The 17,703-nt window shown below is 45.4% G+C and overlaps 1 protein-coding gene across 1 annotated transcript in view; it reads right to left on the bottom strand.

The window, feature by feature from the left end:
* The window catches only part of LOC147692994 (cullin-associated NEDD8-dissociated protein 1-like), a 211,529-nt gene that overhangs the window by 85,839 nt on the left and 107,987 nt on the right, over positions 1-17,703 (bottom strand). Inside the window, exon 9 of the mRNA XM_086939235.1 lies at positions 17,121-17,262. Within this exon, the coding sequence (XP_086795361.1) occupies positions 17,121-17,262 (142 nt within the window). The remainder of the gene's footprint in view (positions 1-17,120; positions 17,263-17,703) is intronic.

The raw sequence follows: 17,703 nt of genomic DNA, 5'->3' as shown, positions 1-17,703 counted from the left end.
TCTGCCTAAATCGTCAATGGTACAGGCAGCGAGGCTAGAACTGGGAATTACCTCATGGGGTAAAACAGCTTGCATGGCATTACTACGCTATTGGCAACGTTTGGGTTTGGGTGAAGAACAAAAAATCTCACAATGGTGTAGGAATGAAATTGTAAATTGTGAGCTAAAGTGGGCAAAAGAGACCAGAGATATTGTCAAGAAAGCATGTAATATTTAAAGCTTAAGCTGTTGCCCCTTTCCCTTCAACTTAAGATAGATAAGAGGGAACTTAGGATCTTGGGCAAAGAAACATCTCGAGTTCAGGACCAAGATTACCTCTTGGGGAAAAGATCAGTTCTCCATATGGCCACAGCGTGGCAAAAGGAAGTACACTTCCCCTATATTGACAGGCTACCTAGTTGCCCATTAAGGAGAGAGGTGTTCAGGCTGAGAATTGGAGTAAATCCATGTCACGCTAACAAAGGGGTTAAAAGTTCCATGATAGATAAAAAAGGAAATTGCACTTGCACCTTAGGAACAAAATGTGATACTCTACATATTTTATTAGATTGTCAGAGGTTTTTACAAATTCGAAAAGAGTTCTTATGCCCGAATTTTAAAAGGAAAATGCTACTTACCAGTATGCATCTGTTCTTGGCATGTAGGGTTGCTGACATTCATATCTTAGCATAGATCGGCGCCTAGTGTTGGGTCTGGATGTTTGCACCTTGTTGTCTTGGAAGAGTCTTCGAAGTATCACGAGATAGGTGACTCCTCCCCTGGACTACAGTGCGCATGGGCATCTTCTCCATCTTCAGATGAAGTATAGAAAAGTAAGAGATGACCATGGAAATGCATGTAAAAAAAGATAACCCTGCAGCTGTGTCAGGCACCGGGGAGGAGGGTGGGCGATATGAATGTTAGCAGCCCTACATGCCAAGAACAGATGCATACTGGTAAGTAGCATTTTCCGTTCGAGGCATGTGGGCTGCTGAATTCATATCTTAGAATAGACTGTATAGCAGTTTCTCCTCTAGCGGTGGTAGCCAGTACCAGCTGCAGTGGTTTGAAAAAGAGTTTTAAGGACAGCCTAGCCTACAGCCGCTTGTTGCTTAGCTTGCACGTCAACACAGTAGTGTTTAGTGAAAGTGTGTATGGCAGACCATGTAGCTGCCCTACATATGTCTCCTAGGGGAATATTTCATAGGAAAGCCATGGATGCCACCATTTTGAGCGTTGAGTGGACTTTTGGGGAACTGTTAAAGTGCGCTTTGCCTTTTGATAGCATATTTTAATGCATTTAACTATCCATCTGGCTATTCCGGTCTTAGAAATGGGATTACTCTTATGTTGTGGTGAAAAGGCAACAAATAGTTGCTTTGTCTTTCTGAATGATATTTTCTGTCAACATAATATAGCAGAGCTCTTTTAACGTCTAGTGTAGCTCTTTCAGCTACTGACTGAGGGGTTTGAAAGAAAACTGGCAACTCTTCAGACTGTTTGATGTGGAAAGTGGAGATAAACTTTTGGCATAAATTTAGGGTTTGTACGAAGCACTACCTTATTGTGGTGCATTTGCATGAAAGGTTCCTGAATGCTTAGTGCCTGGAGCTCACTCACTCACCTGAGGGAGGTAATGGCAATTAAAAATGCCACCTTCCATGGTAAGAATTGTAGTTCACATGAATGAAGTGGTTCGAATGGTGGTCCCATGAGTCTGGTAAGTACTATGTTTAAGTTCCAGACTGGCGAAGGTGGATGCTTTGCAGGGATAATTCTTTTAAGTCCTTCCATAAAAGCTTTGATAGGTGGTATTCTGAACAGGGACACATGTCTGTTTTGAAGATATGCTGCTATAGCAGCAAGGTGTAGCCTTATGGATGAGTACGCTAGATTACATCTTTGAAGATGTAGCAGGTAACAGATTATGTTTTGTATGGAGGATTCTAATGGATTGATTTGGTTAATATTACAATAAATTACAAATATTTTCTATTTAGCTGCGCAGCATGCTCTGGTAGTGGGGCGCCTTGCTTCTTTGATAATGTTCATGCAGTCTGGAGGCAAGTTAAGATATCCGAACTCTAAGACCTCAGGAGCCAGATCGCTAGGTTCAGCTGATTGGGATCTGGGTGTCCGAGTTCTCCATGGTTCTGTGTTAGCAATTTTGGCGAAAGGCGCAGCCTTTGGTGAGAACTACTGAGAGTTCTAGGAGCGTCGTGTACCATAGCTGTCTTGCCCATGTGGGAGCAACCAGGATCATTGTGAGTGACTGTTGCCTTAGTTTGCGTGCCACTAATGGAATCAGTGGGGTTGGTGGAAAAGCGTACGCAAATCTGCCTGACCAGTTCATCCATATTGCATTGCCTTGTGACAACGGGTGTGGGAACCTGGCGGCAAAGGATGGGCATTTTGAGTTTTCGTTTGTGGCAAACAGATCTATCTCTGGATGTCCCCACTTTTGGAAGAATGGTTGGAGAACTTGAGGGTGAATCTCCCATTCGCGTATTTGTTGGCTGTGTCAGCTTAGTAGATCTGCTATCTGTGTCATGATGGTCTATTCCTGGGAGGTGTTCTGCCAGGAGAAAAATGTTTTTGTAAATTGCCTACCTCCATATGCTCTGTGATAGGTGAGATAGCTGCAGAGAGTGTGTCCCTCCCTGTTGTTGGATGTAGTACATGGCTGCCATGTTGTCCGTCCGGATTAACACAGCCTTGTTGCACAAGTATTTCTGAAAGTCTTTCATTGCTAAAAATACTGCTATTAGCTCTAAGTGGTTTATATGTAGTGTCTTTTGCCTGACTGTCCAGAGACCTTGTACTGTATATTGAAGGAGATGGGCTCCCCAACCTGTCAGTGATGCGTCCGCTGTTAATACTACTTGTGGAACTGGCTCTTGGAACAGTCGCCCCTTGGAAAGGTTTTGTGGGTTCCACCACTGCAGAGAGTTGTAAGTGCGACTGTCTATTAACACTAGGTATTTTAGTTGTCCTTGAGCTTGGTTCCACTGCCGAGCTAGGCCTTCCTGTAAGATAGTATGAGGGACAATGAATATGCAGGAGGCCATCATGCCTATAAGCTGCATGAACACTCGTGCTGGCAGGGAGTGTTGTATTTGAAATCTTTGAATGAGAGCCTGTATGTTGGCTATCCTGGCTGGATTTGGATATACCTTCGCCACTGAGGTATCTATTGTTGCTCCCAGATATTGTTGTATGTGGGAGGGTTGCAGATGTGATTTTGGGTAGTTTATGGAAAATCCTAGACTGTGCAGTAGCTGGATTGTTTGAGACGTATGGCTTGCACACTGTGCATATGAGTTGGCTTTTATGAGCCAATCGTCGAGATAGGGGAACACATGGATGTGTTGCCTTCTGAGGTGTGCTGCTACTACTTCTAGGCATTTTATAAAAACCCTTGGTGCTGTAGTTACCCCGAAGGGGAGAACTTTGAATTGATAGTGGTGACCTTCTATTGTGAACCTGAGGTGTATAGGATGTATAGGGATGTGAAAGTATGCATCTTTGAGGTCTAATGTAGCAAGGAAGTCGCCTTGCTAGGGTAGTAGGAGTACTTGTTGTAGAGTGATCATATGGAAATGCTCTGAGAGTATATACTGGTTCAGAGGTCTGAGGTCCAATATTCGTCTGAGGGATCTGTCTTTTTTGGGAATGAGGAAGTATAGAGAGTATACTCCTGTCCCTTGATGTTGAAATGGGACTGGCTCTATGGCACCCTTTTCTAGCATGGATAGCACCTCTTGTTGTAACAGCGTGATGTGTTCTTTGGACATTGGACGGTGTTTGGGCGGTATGTTGGGTGGAATAGAAGTGAGTTCCAGGCAATAACCATACTGGATAATTTGTCTCACCCACCTGTCTGTCGTAATGGCGTTCCAGACTGGTAGGAATTGTGTTATTCTGCCTCCGACTGGTATTACGTGGTCTGGAGGGAGTGTGAACAAGTCACTGTTTGGTGGCGGTGGAGGCTCTGGTGTTATTACCACCACGTCCTCTGCCCTTGTTATTGTTCCCTCTGTAACCTCCTCTATTGGAGCCTCTATTAAAGGTGCCTTGTGTAGTGAGGTTTGGGATGTGTTGCCTCTGCTTGAGCCTCGAAAAGAGGAACGACGAAAGGAGCTCCTAGATTGTTGAAATTTAAGTGCACCCATGGACTTAGCGGTGTCAGTATCTTTTTTCATCTTTTCTAAGATGGTATCAACTGCAGGGCCAAACAAGAAATCCTGGTTAATGGGTTGATTGAGTATGGTAGATTGCACCTCATTTTTAAAACCCGAGATGCGGAGCCAGGCATGTCGGTTGAGCAACACATTAGTGTTGACAGACCTAGCGGCTGTATCAGCTGCATCAAGGGCGCATTTTATGGATGCGTTAGTGATGAATTTCTCTTCCTGTATTAGGTCATTTGCTTTTGCGTTTTAGGGTTCTGGTAGGAGTTGTAATAATCCCTCCAGTTCATCATAGTGTGCTCTGTCATAGCGTGCTAGGAGAGCTTGTGTATTGGCAATTCTCCAGGTATTTGCTGCCTGAGAGGCCACTCTTTTCCCTGAGGCTTCTAAAATTTTTGACTCCTTGTCAGGAGGCGGGCATCACCTGTTTGCGAATTTGCCCTTTTCCTAGCATTAGATACAACTAGAGAGTCTAGTGGTAGCTGAGACTTGATATAAGAGGGGTCTGTAGGGGCTGGTTTATATTTCTTTTCAATTCTAGGGTTGAGGACACGCGCCCTGGCTGGGTCTTTATAGATGTCTGGTGCATGCTTTAGTACTCTCTTCAGCATAGGACGTATACGTACACTCTACTCTGATGTTGGGAAGGTGTTACATAGGAAATCCTCCTCTGCAGGGTCAGTGTGCATTTGTACACTATGATACTGATCTGTACTGTCAACTAGCTGGTTAAAAGCGACAGTGTCGTCAGTAGGAGATGGCTTTGTGGGGTATGGCAAGGGATCGGGTATGGATTGTGTATCATATGGGTCATCAGGGTCATTCTGATCGTCCCATGTGTGATCCTGGTTTCGGTTTCCTTGATCATCAGGGTCTATAAAATCCTGTTGAGGATCTTCACCCATGTCTTCTCCCTCATCATAATGTGGGGGTGTAGGAGAATATGGAACATAAGGCATGTCAGGAGTGAAAAGAGGAGGTGTGAAAGGTCTTGAAGGGGATGTCACAAAGTCCTTTTTCTTAGGAGGAACAGGAGAAGGAGCTTCAGTGTCCAGTCTTCTCTTGTTCTTATTGTAAACTGATATGTGCCCTGTATCAGGTTCTATATACAGTCTATTTTGGTCTGGGCTCACTGGATCAGGATGAAAAAGTTCTTCTTCCACTGTCCGTGGCTTTGGCGCTGATGGTTTTGGATCGGTCGCTTGCTTGTTTTTATTTTTCTGTTGAGCTTTTTTGGTCTCGACGTCCTTTGTCGGCTCGACTGCTCTTTTTGGCTCTACTGCCTTGGTTGACTTGACAAGTTCTTCGGTTCAACGGTCTGTTTCAGGTCAACTGCCTTTTTCGATTCGATGTGTTTTTTCAGCTCGACGACTTTTTTCGGTTTGACTGGCTTTTTCGGTTCGACGGCATTCGGCTCGGCGGCAGTCCTTGGATCGACGACTTTCTTTGGCTCGATTCCTTTTTCGGGTCGACGGTCTTCTTTGGATCGACGACCTTCTTTGGATCGACGACCTTCTTCTGGTCGCCGGTCTTTTTCGGATCGACGACCTTTTTTGGCTCGACAGCCTTTTTTGGATCAACTACTTTTTTAGTGTTGGTGCCCGTTCTCGGCTCTGCCGCCGTTTTTGAATCGACGGCCTTCTTGGGCAGCGTTTTGCTCGGCCCCGGGGTACCGGAAGGCTTGGGTATGGTCTTCGGAGCCGAGCCGGAAGGCGGGGCTTCTGAAGCGGTGTTCCGGTCGCGGCTAAGGCTTTTAGGCGATGCTTTGACCGGAGCCTTTTGTGGAGGTGGAGGCAGGGTAGGGGCTTTGGTGGGATGCAGTCATCGGAGTCCGACTGGTCTTCTACTGTGACTAGCTCTAGGTTGGAGTCCGCTGCCTCTGGGATTTCATGTTAGTCGTCAAAAATGTTTTCCGCGGCCCAGTGTGCGCTGAGCGACATAGATATCCCAACACTGCTACTGGAGGCTATGGCCGACCTGGATGCGGCACTGACCACCGACGAACTGCGGATAGCCATAGGGGCGCTCCGACCCGGAAAAGCACTTGGTCCGAACGGCATTCCGGTCGAATGGTACCAGGCGCGCTCTGAGGACCTTTGTCCCTATCTACTTAAGATGCATGAAGAATGTCGCGAGAGGGGGCAGCTCCCACTGGACCAGCGGACAGCCACGATCGTGGCTATACCAAAGCCCAGCAAGCCTCAGGAGGAATGCTCATCCTACCGCCCCATCTCTCTGCTGAATGCAGAAAGTAAAATTTTGGCGAAGCTCCTGGCCAACCGTCTGCTGACTCACCTGCCTGATCTTATCCACCCAGATCAATCGGGGTTCATGCCTCATAGAAACACTGCGCTTAATCTTCGTAGGGTTCATGGGGTGTTGGCGAGGGCAGACCAACTTAGTGATAGCGCAGTTATATTGGCCCTGGACGCGAAGATAGCTTTCGATTTGGTGGAGTGGGTCTACCTTTTCGAAGTACTGTCTCACATGGGCTTTGGCCCGAACTTCATATCTTGGATAAAGCTACTCTACGCGGCACCAGTGGCACACGTGGTTGCGAATGGCCACATTTCACGCACGTTTCCGCTTGGAAGGGGCACCCGGCAGGGTTGCCCTCTGTCTCCCCTGCTTTTCGCACTTACCCTAGAACCTCTGGCTATTCGCATCAGACAAACTCCCTTGCTCAAGGGAATTCAATGGAGGAGGGATGGCAGGACCGCTTGTCCCTCTATGCGGACGACATGCTGGTGTATCTGACGGATCCCGAGCATGGAGTTCCGGCCCTTCTGCACTTATGCGACGAGCATGGCAAGGTTTCTGGTTACACCATAAATTGGAACAAGTCGGAGATGTACGTGTTGGCGGGTCGAACCCCGACACTCGGGCCAGACTGCCCTCTGAGACTGGCTGGTTCCTCCTTTAAATACCTGGGCATCCACGTCACGAGGGACCCATCTGAATACAAGAGACTAAACTTGACACCCCCGCTGGAGCGTCTCAAGCAGGACGCCAACTTCTGGGCAGGGTTGCCATTAACAATGGTGGGGAAAGCAGCGTTGTACAAAATGAAATCGCTGCCCCGCTTTCTGTACATCCTAGATAACACACCATTCCCGGTGGCAGCGGGATACTTCAGGAAGGTTGCAGCGGTGGTTTCTGGGCTGTTGTGGGGCAATCGGCCGGCGCGCATAGCCCAAGCTAAACTTTGCAGAGGCTGGTATGATGGGGGCATTGCACTTCCGAACTTGCACTTGTTATTGTTAATGAGATTTTATAACGCGCCTAATCACCTGCAGGCCTCTAAGCGCCAGGAAAGATGGTAGTAAACAATAATTTAGCAAGATGGAAGCTGGATTATACTGTGCTCATACTTTTTCTGAACAGGAATGTTTTTAGGCTCTTCCTGAATCGTAGTAGATTCCCTTCCCGACGCAGTACCTCCGGCAACCTGTTCCATAGCTGAGGGACTAGCATTGAGAAGGCTCTCCCTCCCTTGGTCACTAGCCTGTAGCGAGGACAGACCAGTAATTGGGAGTCTGAGGATCGAAGTGTTCTCATAGGGCAATAAAGTTGCAGACGATCTTTGATGTAAGTTGGGGCTTTGCCATAGATTGCCCTATGGGCCGTGCATAGGTTCTTAAATTCCACTCTTTCTTTAATGGGGAGCCAGTGCAAACTTTGTAGTAGGGGAGTGGCTTTAGATCTCCTCGGTAATCTGAAGATCAACCGGGCAGCGTCATTCATTATGACCTGAAGTCTACTGGTCAGAGTTTTCGGTAAGCCAAGGTAAAGGGCATTACCATAATCAATTCTGGAGATGATGGTGGCTGCTACTATTGATCGCATCATGGATTGTGAGAGGACAGGAGTTAACTTCCGCAGTTGCCTAATGATGTTTGTGCAACTTCCCACAACCACAGAGATCTGAGGGGCCATTGACAGATCATCATCCAGTTTGATCCCCAGGCTCTTTACAGATGAACTTGGTTTTGGAGCCGGGCCTAACTCTGTGGGCCAATAGAGATCACACCAAGGTGAGGCAGTGGATGGAATCACTAGTACCTCAGTCTTGTCAGGGTTGATTTTTAGCAGGTTATCCGTCATCCATTGCACTGTGAACCGCAAGATGTTCTGAGCTTGGAGTTGTGCGGCCGTGGTGTCATCGACACTTAGCAGCAGTTGCGTGTCGTCCGCGTAGTTATAGACTTTACAGCCCATAGTGGCCAGAGAAGCAATCAATGGTTGCAGGTAGAGATTAAATAGAAGCGGGGACAGGGCGGACCCCTGTGGCACCCCGCACTCTAAAATCCCCATCTCAGATGTTTCGTCTCCCAGTTGTATCTTTTGGGTCCTTCCTGTAAGGAATGATTGCAACCATTGAAAGGCTTGGCCCTTAATCCCAAAGTCCTTCAGTCTATCCAAAAGCAAGGCATGGCTGACAGTATCGAACGCCGCTGATAAGTCCAGCAAAATCAGGGCGCTCGGTTTCTTGCAGTCAGCCATGCCTCTTAGTTCATCCAACACCGATAGCATCACCAACTCGGTGCTGTGATGAGCACGGAAACCTGCCTGTCGCTCGTGGAGTAGATGATGAGTTTCCAGATAGAGGGACAGGGACTTTAATATATGCTGCTCAAGAACTTTTGAAAGGAAGGGCAACTGGGAAATAGGTCTGTAATTCTTTAACACCGCAGGATCTGATCCAGACTTTTTCAATAGAGGTCTTACACGCGCCTCCTTGAGCTCAGCCGGTAAGTACCCCGTATCTAAAGATCTATTGAGGAGGAAGATGATACGTTCCTCCAGCAAGGGGCGCGCAACACGGAAGATCTCAGGTGGGCACGGATCAGCTGGGGAGCCAGATTTGATTTTACTCATCAGCTGTTCTAGGATCAATACATCCATCTCTGGAAATATTTCAAGGGAGCAGTCGGTCACGATCTCAGATGCTGATGTTATAGCAGTCCCCAATCCCACCCCAATCTTTATCTCCTGGATGATGATCTTCACCTTCTCTAAAAAGTAGGCCTGAAAGGTGTTGCAGTCAATAGGAGCCCTAGAGTTATCTGTTTTTTTGCTCAACTCTGCCAATATTTTAAAGGTCTCTTTCTGAATATTCGCTGCCTTACTTAGGCGGGACTCGAAGTGGTCCGCTTTGGCTTGGGTCATAAGGTTTTTATATTGTTGAAGGGAAGCTTTATAGCGTTTCCTGTCAGTATCCTGTTTGGTTTTCCTCCATACTCTTTCCAGAGCTCTAAGCTTTCTTTTTGTTTCCCTTAAGGCTGGCGTAAACCAAGGAGCCCCTTTACCGGATCGCTTTATTTGCTGTGATCTCACTGGCGCTATTTGATCAATTGCCCGGGTCATGCTCCTGGTTAGATCAGAGTATTCACGATCCAGGCTGCGTTCCAGATCAGCGGCCTGGGATGTTACAGAGAGCGCCTTAGTCAGGGATGCTAGATCAACCTCGGCCCATTTCCGGGTTTTCCTGATACCAGGCGGACAGCTGGTGATACAGCCTTTAATGCGGGCCTCACAGGATATCAGGTGGTGGTCAGACCAGATGCAAGGGGCTACGTCTTTAAGGGTTAAACTGGCATCTGTGGTCCACACGAGGTCAAGAGTGTGACCTTTTTCGTGTGTGGGAACATCCACAATTTGTTTAAAACCCACCGCAGACATTAATGTGTCCAGCTGGCGCGTGGGTAGGTCCCAGTTGGGTTTATCCGAATGTAAATTAAAATCTCCAGTTACCAGGATTTTCATATATCTGGAACATAAGTCAGATATAATAGGGCAGAATAGATCATTGAAGAGTGGAGTTGAATTGGGCGTACGGTAGACTGACAAGATCACCCAGCACACATCGTGCACAGTGACCTTTACCCCAAGCACATCAGTCAGGTCAATTGTCTCAGATTATTATTATTATTATAATTGCATTTATTGAGCGCACAGCTACCCGGAGGTTTCCCGGCGCTTGCCTTGGGAACCCGTCCTGGCTTTTCCCTGTGAGATAGCCCCTACAGGGCATCCCCAAGGTGAAAGCCAGGCATCCCGCCGCAGGGGGCCGTTGTGGAGATTAAGCAAGCTTAATGCCCAGAGTTGCAGAGTGAGAACCCATGATTAGAGCAGGCACCGAAGCGAGAATTATCGAGTCCGTGGACATTTGAGCTCAAGACCCTGCCGCGTCGGGAATTGAACCCTGGTCCCGGGTCTGACCTCAGCTTCCGGGTCTGCCTGCTCTACACCGTGAGCCACACTTCTCCAGATAGTAACTTTTCAACTAACAGGGTCTTCCTATAGAAGATAGCTACCCCGCCTCCCCGTGCGCCACCTGGGCGGTTGTGCCACATCACATCATATCCGCTTGGGAGAGCGGCGATGATATCCGGCATTGAATTCTCACCCGTCCAGGTCTCTGAAAGAGTCAGGATATCGATGTCATTATCCTGAAGCATGCTGTAGATCTCCAGGTGATGGCAATGGAGCGAGCGAGTGTTAAGGCTAACTATCTTTAATGTAGGATACAGAACCGGCGGGGGCGTAGCCTTATCGGGATGTAGTATAGCGTGTACTACTGGGCAGCACAACTCAGGCCCATTAATCAGTGGCTACACGCCCCACAGTCTGACCCGGCATTCCAAGCAGACAGGGCGCAGTTGGGCACCAATAACATACTTGCCCCACTTTATGATCGGAGAAAGTTGAGACTGCTCATAGGACCCACTAAAGTCACTGTGGACACCTGGCACGCGGCGACAGCTGCGCTAGGATGGAAGGGTAAACTCACCAAACTCACCCCGCTCTGGGACGCACGCGCTTTGGGCAATTTGAGAACCAGCAAGGGGTTTTCCCACTGGGACTCCATCGGCATCTCCACAGTGGGGGACATGTGGGAGCGGGGGGGATGTTATTTCATTCACCCGCCTGAGAGAAATATATGACCTTGGGCCGCACGAATAATATCGATACGTGCAGATTTGCCATGCACTGCTCTCGGCCATCCCCTCCGGATCGACTCTCCCTGAGTCCTCCCCGCTGGAGGATCGCCTTCTGACCGACTTCATGGTGGAGAGAGCAACTTCCTTGACGTACCGTAAGCTCCTAAACAATTCGCCAGATCCTCTGGCTCCCCTCAAGGAAAGGTGGGAACAGGAGGTGGGCGCCCTAGATGAGTATGAGTGGAATGAGGCTCTGGCTTCCCCAAAAGAGGCGGGCATATCGGCTAGGATGAGGCTAGTCCAGCTAAAAGTCCTTCACAGGGTATACTACACGAGGACACTGCTACACCGCATCCACAGAACTCCACACCCATTTTGCTTGCGTGGCTGCGGGGATGAGGGCACCTTCTTTCACACGTTTTGGGAATGCCCACGCATACAAAATTATTGGCGACAAATATCGCGAACTATATCCCAGGTGCTAGAGTTCTCGGTTCTCCAGGAGCCAAGGCGGTGTCTCCTCAACATATGGGAACCGACAGATCTGTCCCGGCATGGTCGACTCTGGGTAACACTGGGAATGATGGTAGCGAAGCGGGACATTGCGCAGCGTTGGGGGCGGCAGACCTTCCAACAACGTCACAGTGGTGCATGAATATGGACAGAACAATGGTAACTGAAAGGGCGGTGTACTTGAGTCGGGCCTGTCCGGGCAAGTGGAATAAGGTGTGGTCCCCATGGAATGTGTACCGAGGCGACATTTGCGATCCTCTGCCAGAGGACGATCCGCTAGACTCAGATGATGAGGGAGGGATGGAGTGAGGGGGAGCGGTTGAGGTGGAGGGACCTTCGGGGGGGAAGTGGGGGGGGGGGGGGGGTGGTAGTTTTTACACATTCCACATTGGTTCCTAGATAATACACGGCACCTTATCCTGTCCTGGAGACCTTCCTATAGCTATCCTGCAATGTTATTTATCAATGATCGCACTGTGATTTCCTGCTGTTCTTTTGTTTCTTTTGTTATTTTTCATCAAAAAATGGAAAACGAAAACCTCATTTACTTTGTATGAAACGTGTGCTAGTGACCTTCATTTATTTCTGTGGCGAGCCTTTCATTACAGTGGCTTTTTCACCACATGGACTTTAATTCCACAAGGCTGTCATTGCTATCTCTTTCCATTTAGCGGCCGCCCCCTCGGGGTTGTGGGCGACATGCTGTGTAACTGTAAGAAGGTACAATAAAGGTTTTAAAAAAAAATAAAAAATTCCGGTTCAGGTGCCTGTCGCTGCATCTCTTGTCGAGCAGCTCTTCGGTTCAGGATGGTTTTCTTCAACCGGAACTGAGCACATGCTGGACAGTTTTCTTCATTGTGCCCCGGAGATAGGCACCTGTTGCATACTGTATGCTTATCGCTATGTGGAAACTTGGATCAACATTGTGGGCATCTTTTGAACTGGGTCCTTTCCATCGGCAGGAGGCCCACGTGGCGTTGAAAAGGCCCAACGGCCCGAGTCGACTACCAGATATAGTTGGAAAGAGTTGACGAGTCGAGGGGTACCGAGCGGAAACAATACAGTCGAAAGTATAAGGTTTTTGGCCTAAGAAAGTAAAAAAACTTCGGTCCCGAAGTTGGAGTTGTCGAAGTGCATCCGAACCCAATGGTGGAGAAAAACAATCTGAAAATGGAGAAGATGCCCATGCGCACTGTAGTCCAGGGGAGGAGTCACCTATCTTGTGATACTTAGAAGACTCTTCCAAGACAACAAGGTGCAAACATCCGGACCCAACACTAGGCGGTGATCTACGCTAAGATATGAATTCAGAAGCACAGTATGATATTAAAAATAGGATGCATGCAGCAAACCTTTTAGTGGAAATGATTAATTTAGACCTAGCTTGTGCCATGGGAAAATATAAAAAGAAAGTTAGAGAGGCCCTTAAATGCACTGAGAATTGAGATGATCAGGTGTATAGGTACGAGGCGAATGAGTCACAAAAGGGTAGAAGCCAGGGGAATAGAAACACACTACCTTGAGGAGATCAAAATGTATTTGTGAATTTTAGAAAATGATTTTAAAACTGTATATATTTATTTTATTGAAGGCATTGTTAACAATTGTATACTTTTATGGTTGTAAAAAAACGAATAAAGTTTTATTGAATTGAATAGAAAAAATAGCAAGTTTTGCGATTCCTTAAATTGCGATTTCTGCATTTGAGATGATGCATCCCAAATTCAAAATACAAAAATGCTAAAATACCGGTTGCAAAGGGGCAGATTATGCAAATCTGCCCGTTTGCAACTGGTTTTTATGTTGATGCATGTGGCCCTTAGATCACAAGAAATCTGATTGTCACCAAATCATCTTTATTGAGTCAAAGTGTCCCTCATGACAATGCGAATTCCTGGATCACAGATATGATTATGTTGTCTCAACAGATAAGATGGTACATACGCTGTTTACAAATGCCCATTCTTTTCACCAGATAAAGTGTGACTTTTTGAGCTTCATCACTTCAGGGAATTCTAAAGTCTGTAGTGTCGATCTGTGTTAAATGCAGGACATCTCGTTCATATTTAGGAGACTTGCTTTTTTTCCTTGCCGAATGTTGACCGGAGTACAAGGATTGCTACTGGTAATCATTCTCTTTATGTGTTTTACAATGTTCTTGATGGACGTTCATGTTGTAGTCATGTACAAAAGTTTGCTAATATACCCTGCTTCACTTTTATGATCTGTAATTCTTGTATGGTTACCCCATGACCATCCATCTTCAATAATCTCCTCTGATGTCCTAAATTGAATTGAATTGAATCTGTTCTTGTATAGCACACGGCTACCCGGGAGTATCCCAGCGCTTGGAACATATGTCCTAAACTCCTTCCGATATCCTCTGTATCTGTTAAGAACTCCCTCTCATATGTGCTTCAATGTCAACAGGCTCACAAAATGGAGAGAAACACCCTGAGGGATATGTTTGAAGTATAAGACAGGCTCAGAAAGGACCTTTGTAGAAGCATACTATTTCATAGCCCCTTCGCTGCTCAGGCCCTGGGTACTGGAGGAAAAAGGTATTTTTCCTCAGAAAACAAGTCCAAAAGCTATGTTTCCCTGAGAAGATCAACTCTGAACACTTTCCTTAAGGCAAATCTGGGTCTCTGGTGACAGAAATAAAATAGGAGGAAAAAGAGTGGAAATTCAACATCAAGCTTTCAGGAAATGATTAAGCATTTAAGTGCTCAGTAAAAGCGTAAAAGATGGAAAATAAAGAAAATGGATACAAAAGAAATGTATGCAGCAACAGATGAATATTCTAAGATACCATTTACAGAGCTGGCAAAAGGGAACGGAGACACTGTTGGCTGCTTAATGCTGCAGGGCAGATTGCATTCTATGCTAGGCTGCCTTTTAAAACTGGAAACTAAAAAATATTTATGTCGCAATGCTACTGTGTGTTGTGTCCATTATTAACACTATAAAAAGGTAACAAAACGGTTTCCTGTATGCAAGCATTTTTTTGCATAATATTTAGAAATCATTTATCGCAGCTTAAGGCGATCACGATTCTGGTAGAACATAGTTGTAATAATGGGTATCACCGCGTTGCCATCTGCATCTTCATCTTTGTGACCATGGGATGCAGGAGTCTCTAGTGAAGCGTCATCCTCCTTATTTTGAGCGGACTGTTGGGTCAAGCGTGCCTTGGGGTGCTCTGCACCTTTTGGAGGGTTTATATTTAGAACTGGTCGAACAATGAGGCTGCTAGCAGGAGAGCGGAGATTAGCATAGCTGAGGAGTTTCTGTTTCCAGAATAGGACAGATCCACAGATTCGGGCACCTCTTTTAAAAAGTGGTCCATCAATACTTGCAATGACGCTAAAGAGTATATTGTAGCACCTATACCACACAAGGGTAGGGCCTAGTGTCCGGATTTTACTTCATGCTTCTTTGTTCTCCCACCATACACTTCCTATCCCTTTATTTCATCCCTGCTTTCTCCTTTTTGTCATTGTTTACCTGTCTTTTTCTGCTTCCTACTTTACTCCACATTTGTTTTTCTCTCTTGTTGTGAGTCAACGACTGATGAGGAAAAGTAAGAGCTGGTGGAATCCACATGCAACTACCGGATCGAATTAAGCACTGGTGCAGCACCTACTCTCTTGAAATGCTTGGAAAAGCAGTAGAAAATAGAGTACAATTAGAGGATTGAAGAATGGTGGTCTCTACGGGAAGTAAAGGTCTAAAATTCTCCACCGCTTTGGCTAAAGAGCAGGCCAAACAATGAAGTGAATGAGCTGGCCAAATAATGAAGTGGATGGGCTACAAACGCAGTTCTATTACATTTTCATACTGCTCTGTTAAATGTTCTACCGGCTGATTCCCAGCATGATGACTTGGAATATTTCAGAGGAAGTCAATCTATAAACAGCCTCTTCTGGGTAACCGAGTATTTGATCTTCCCAACACTCAATAAAAGCGATACCCCAAGTGTGTTATTTGGCATGAAGCACATTAACAAAGGCAAACGGCCTCGAAACAGATTTGTGTTTTCAATATAGTACTCAAATCAAATCAAATCAAATCGTCTTTATTCGGTTTCCATTTGTGAAAGCCATAAAAGTACAAAGAACACAATAAATATTTTTAAAAACACTTAATTCGTTCTGTGCTAAAATAATTCTTTAAAAACATTTTGCTAAAATCTGTTTTAGACAGGAAACTCAGTATTATTTTATAAGTTCATGCGGTGCCTAATACATAATTTTAGATACTGTGCCACAGATTTTGTCATTAAATTATTTTCCAGGAATTGCAGCGCCAGATAGGCAGGGCGACATCTACGAATTTTCATTACTTTTAGCAGTGGTAATATCCACCTCCTGCGTAGTGGCGTATATAGTACTCAAGAGACTGGTCAGCATTTCTTTGCAAGGACACATTAATTATGCTTTCTGAAATAAATATGTACACATTTTGTTAAAGAAACAACCACTTTCAGCTCCAAGGTTTCATTCCTCACGACGAAATTGGAGAAGCAGCGATACTCATTACACAAAAATTCAGAATAAGGAAAACCTCAATGAACCAACATAAAACAAGTGCCAGGAAAAAAACTCCGACCTATCCATGCTTGGCGTTTACAAATAACGATGCCTTTTCCTATAATAGCATATAATATTTGAGCAGATACTAGTAAGAAACACATGCTAATGTCCGAGGGCAAAATTGAGACCCTCACAAAAACAGTGAATAATTAAAGTCAGGTAGCCTGCTAAGCCATACATGCACTGTAGAGAATTCAAAGATGAGGAGAAATGCCACTTCCCTTCCCAAAAATCCATTGCTTTAGACACCTAGTAACAGAATGCAGCTGCATACCAACATTGACATGCTAATACGACTGCACTTTTGTATGTCAGTCAAATATATATATATATGTGTGTGCAGACCACGTCGTGGGGTTCAGATAGAGTGCTTTATTGCATTAATCTGTGCAGCACAAAGTAAAAGCAAGTGCCCAGCTATATAGAGTCACTTTTATCTCCTTTGTGACTATCTTAAGGCGCTGTGTCATGTTCTGTTTTTATCAAATGAGATTTTCTGCACTAACAGAAAATGTGTTGATAATAGATGTGCATATTGGTCAAAGAAATTCAGGCTTTAAACCCTATCTGCTCAAAGGTAATTGGTCAGGATAGTTATTCACAACCGTATTGTTTCCCAATAAAGTAGGTGACTGCTGTGTTCTGAAAGGAAAAGGCAAAGCAGTGAGAGATAAGTTTGTAATACATATTTGACTAGGAAGCTCCCCTAGTAACCAAATATACTCTTGAAAGAATGAGTTGCGTGTTTTTAAAACTGATGATTTGAGAGCATTTAGGAAACACTACTTTATGTTTATCAAACAAGAAAAAAGGAAACAGAGAAATGTAATTGAGAGTCATGTCTTAAAAATGTAAAATAATAAAGGAAATAGGTTATTCAACAAATCGAGATTTCTTACCAGGCACTAGTACAGGTATATGGTCAGCCAGACAGCCAGGCAAAACATTAGTTAACTCAGTGAGCAGGCTGAAGCATCCTTGTCTGGATTTAATCCTCTTGTCTTTGAATTGTTTATACAAGGCCTTGACTATGCTTGGAACCTGCAATCAAAGCACAACATGTAAGAGCAGGAGATCCCATTCAGTGTTTTACACAGGGATGTTATCCACCCACAGTCCATTCCCCCTATCAATTCTGAGCCAATGAAACAAGGTATGTTCAGAATGGAAAGAATTAGCAAAAACTGCTGGTAGAGAAATCACAAGGCTTAAGAAAAAGATAAACTTGCATGTCAATGTAGTAACCGTTTCCAGTTCAATTGAGACCTGGCTCTGACACTGAATCAAAAATACTCCATGATGATGGTTAAAGGCGTAAGCTATACTTATACCTATACTTAAAATGCCTGCACCTATACTTATACTATACCTATACGTGAAATCGTAACTATGGACAATGTAAAGTAAATAGGTCCAATGTATAATTGTCTAGATGCTTATGAACAGAAGTTTTAGATTCTCCTGTTAACACAAAACGTTCTC

Source organism: Lissotriton vulgaris, chromosome 9 (assembly GCF_964263255.1).
Source record: "Lissotriton vulgaris chromosome 9, aLisVul1.2, whole genome shotgun sequence".
NCBI classification, from domain to species: domain Eukaryota; kingdom Metazoa; phylum Chordata; class Amphibia; order Caudata; family Salamandridae; genus Lissotriton; species Lissotriton vulgaris.
Note: the sequence above shows the minus strand (reverse complement) of the source record. Positions and strands in the feature narration are given on the sequence as shown.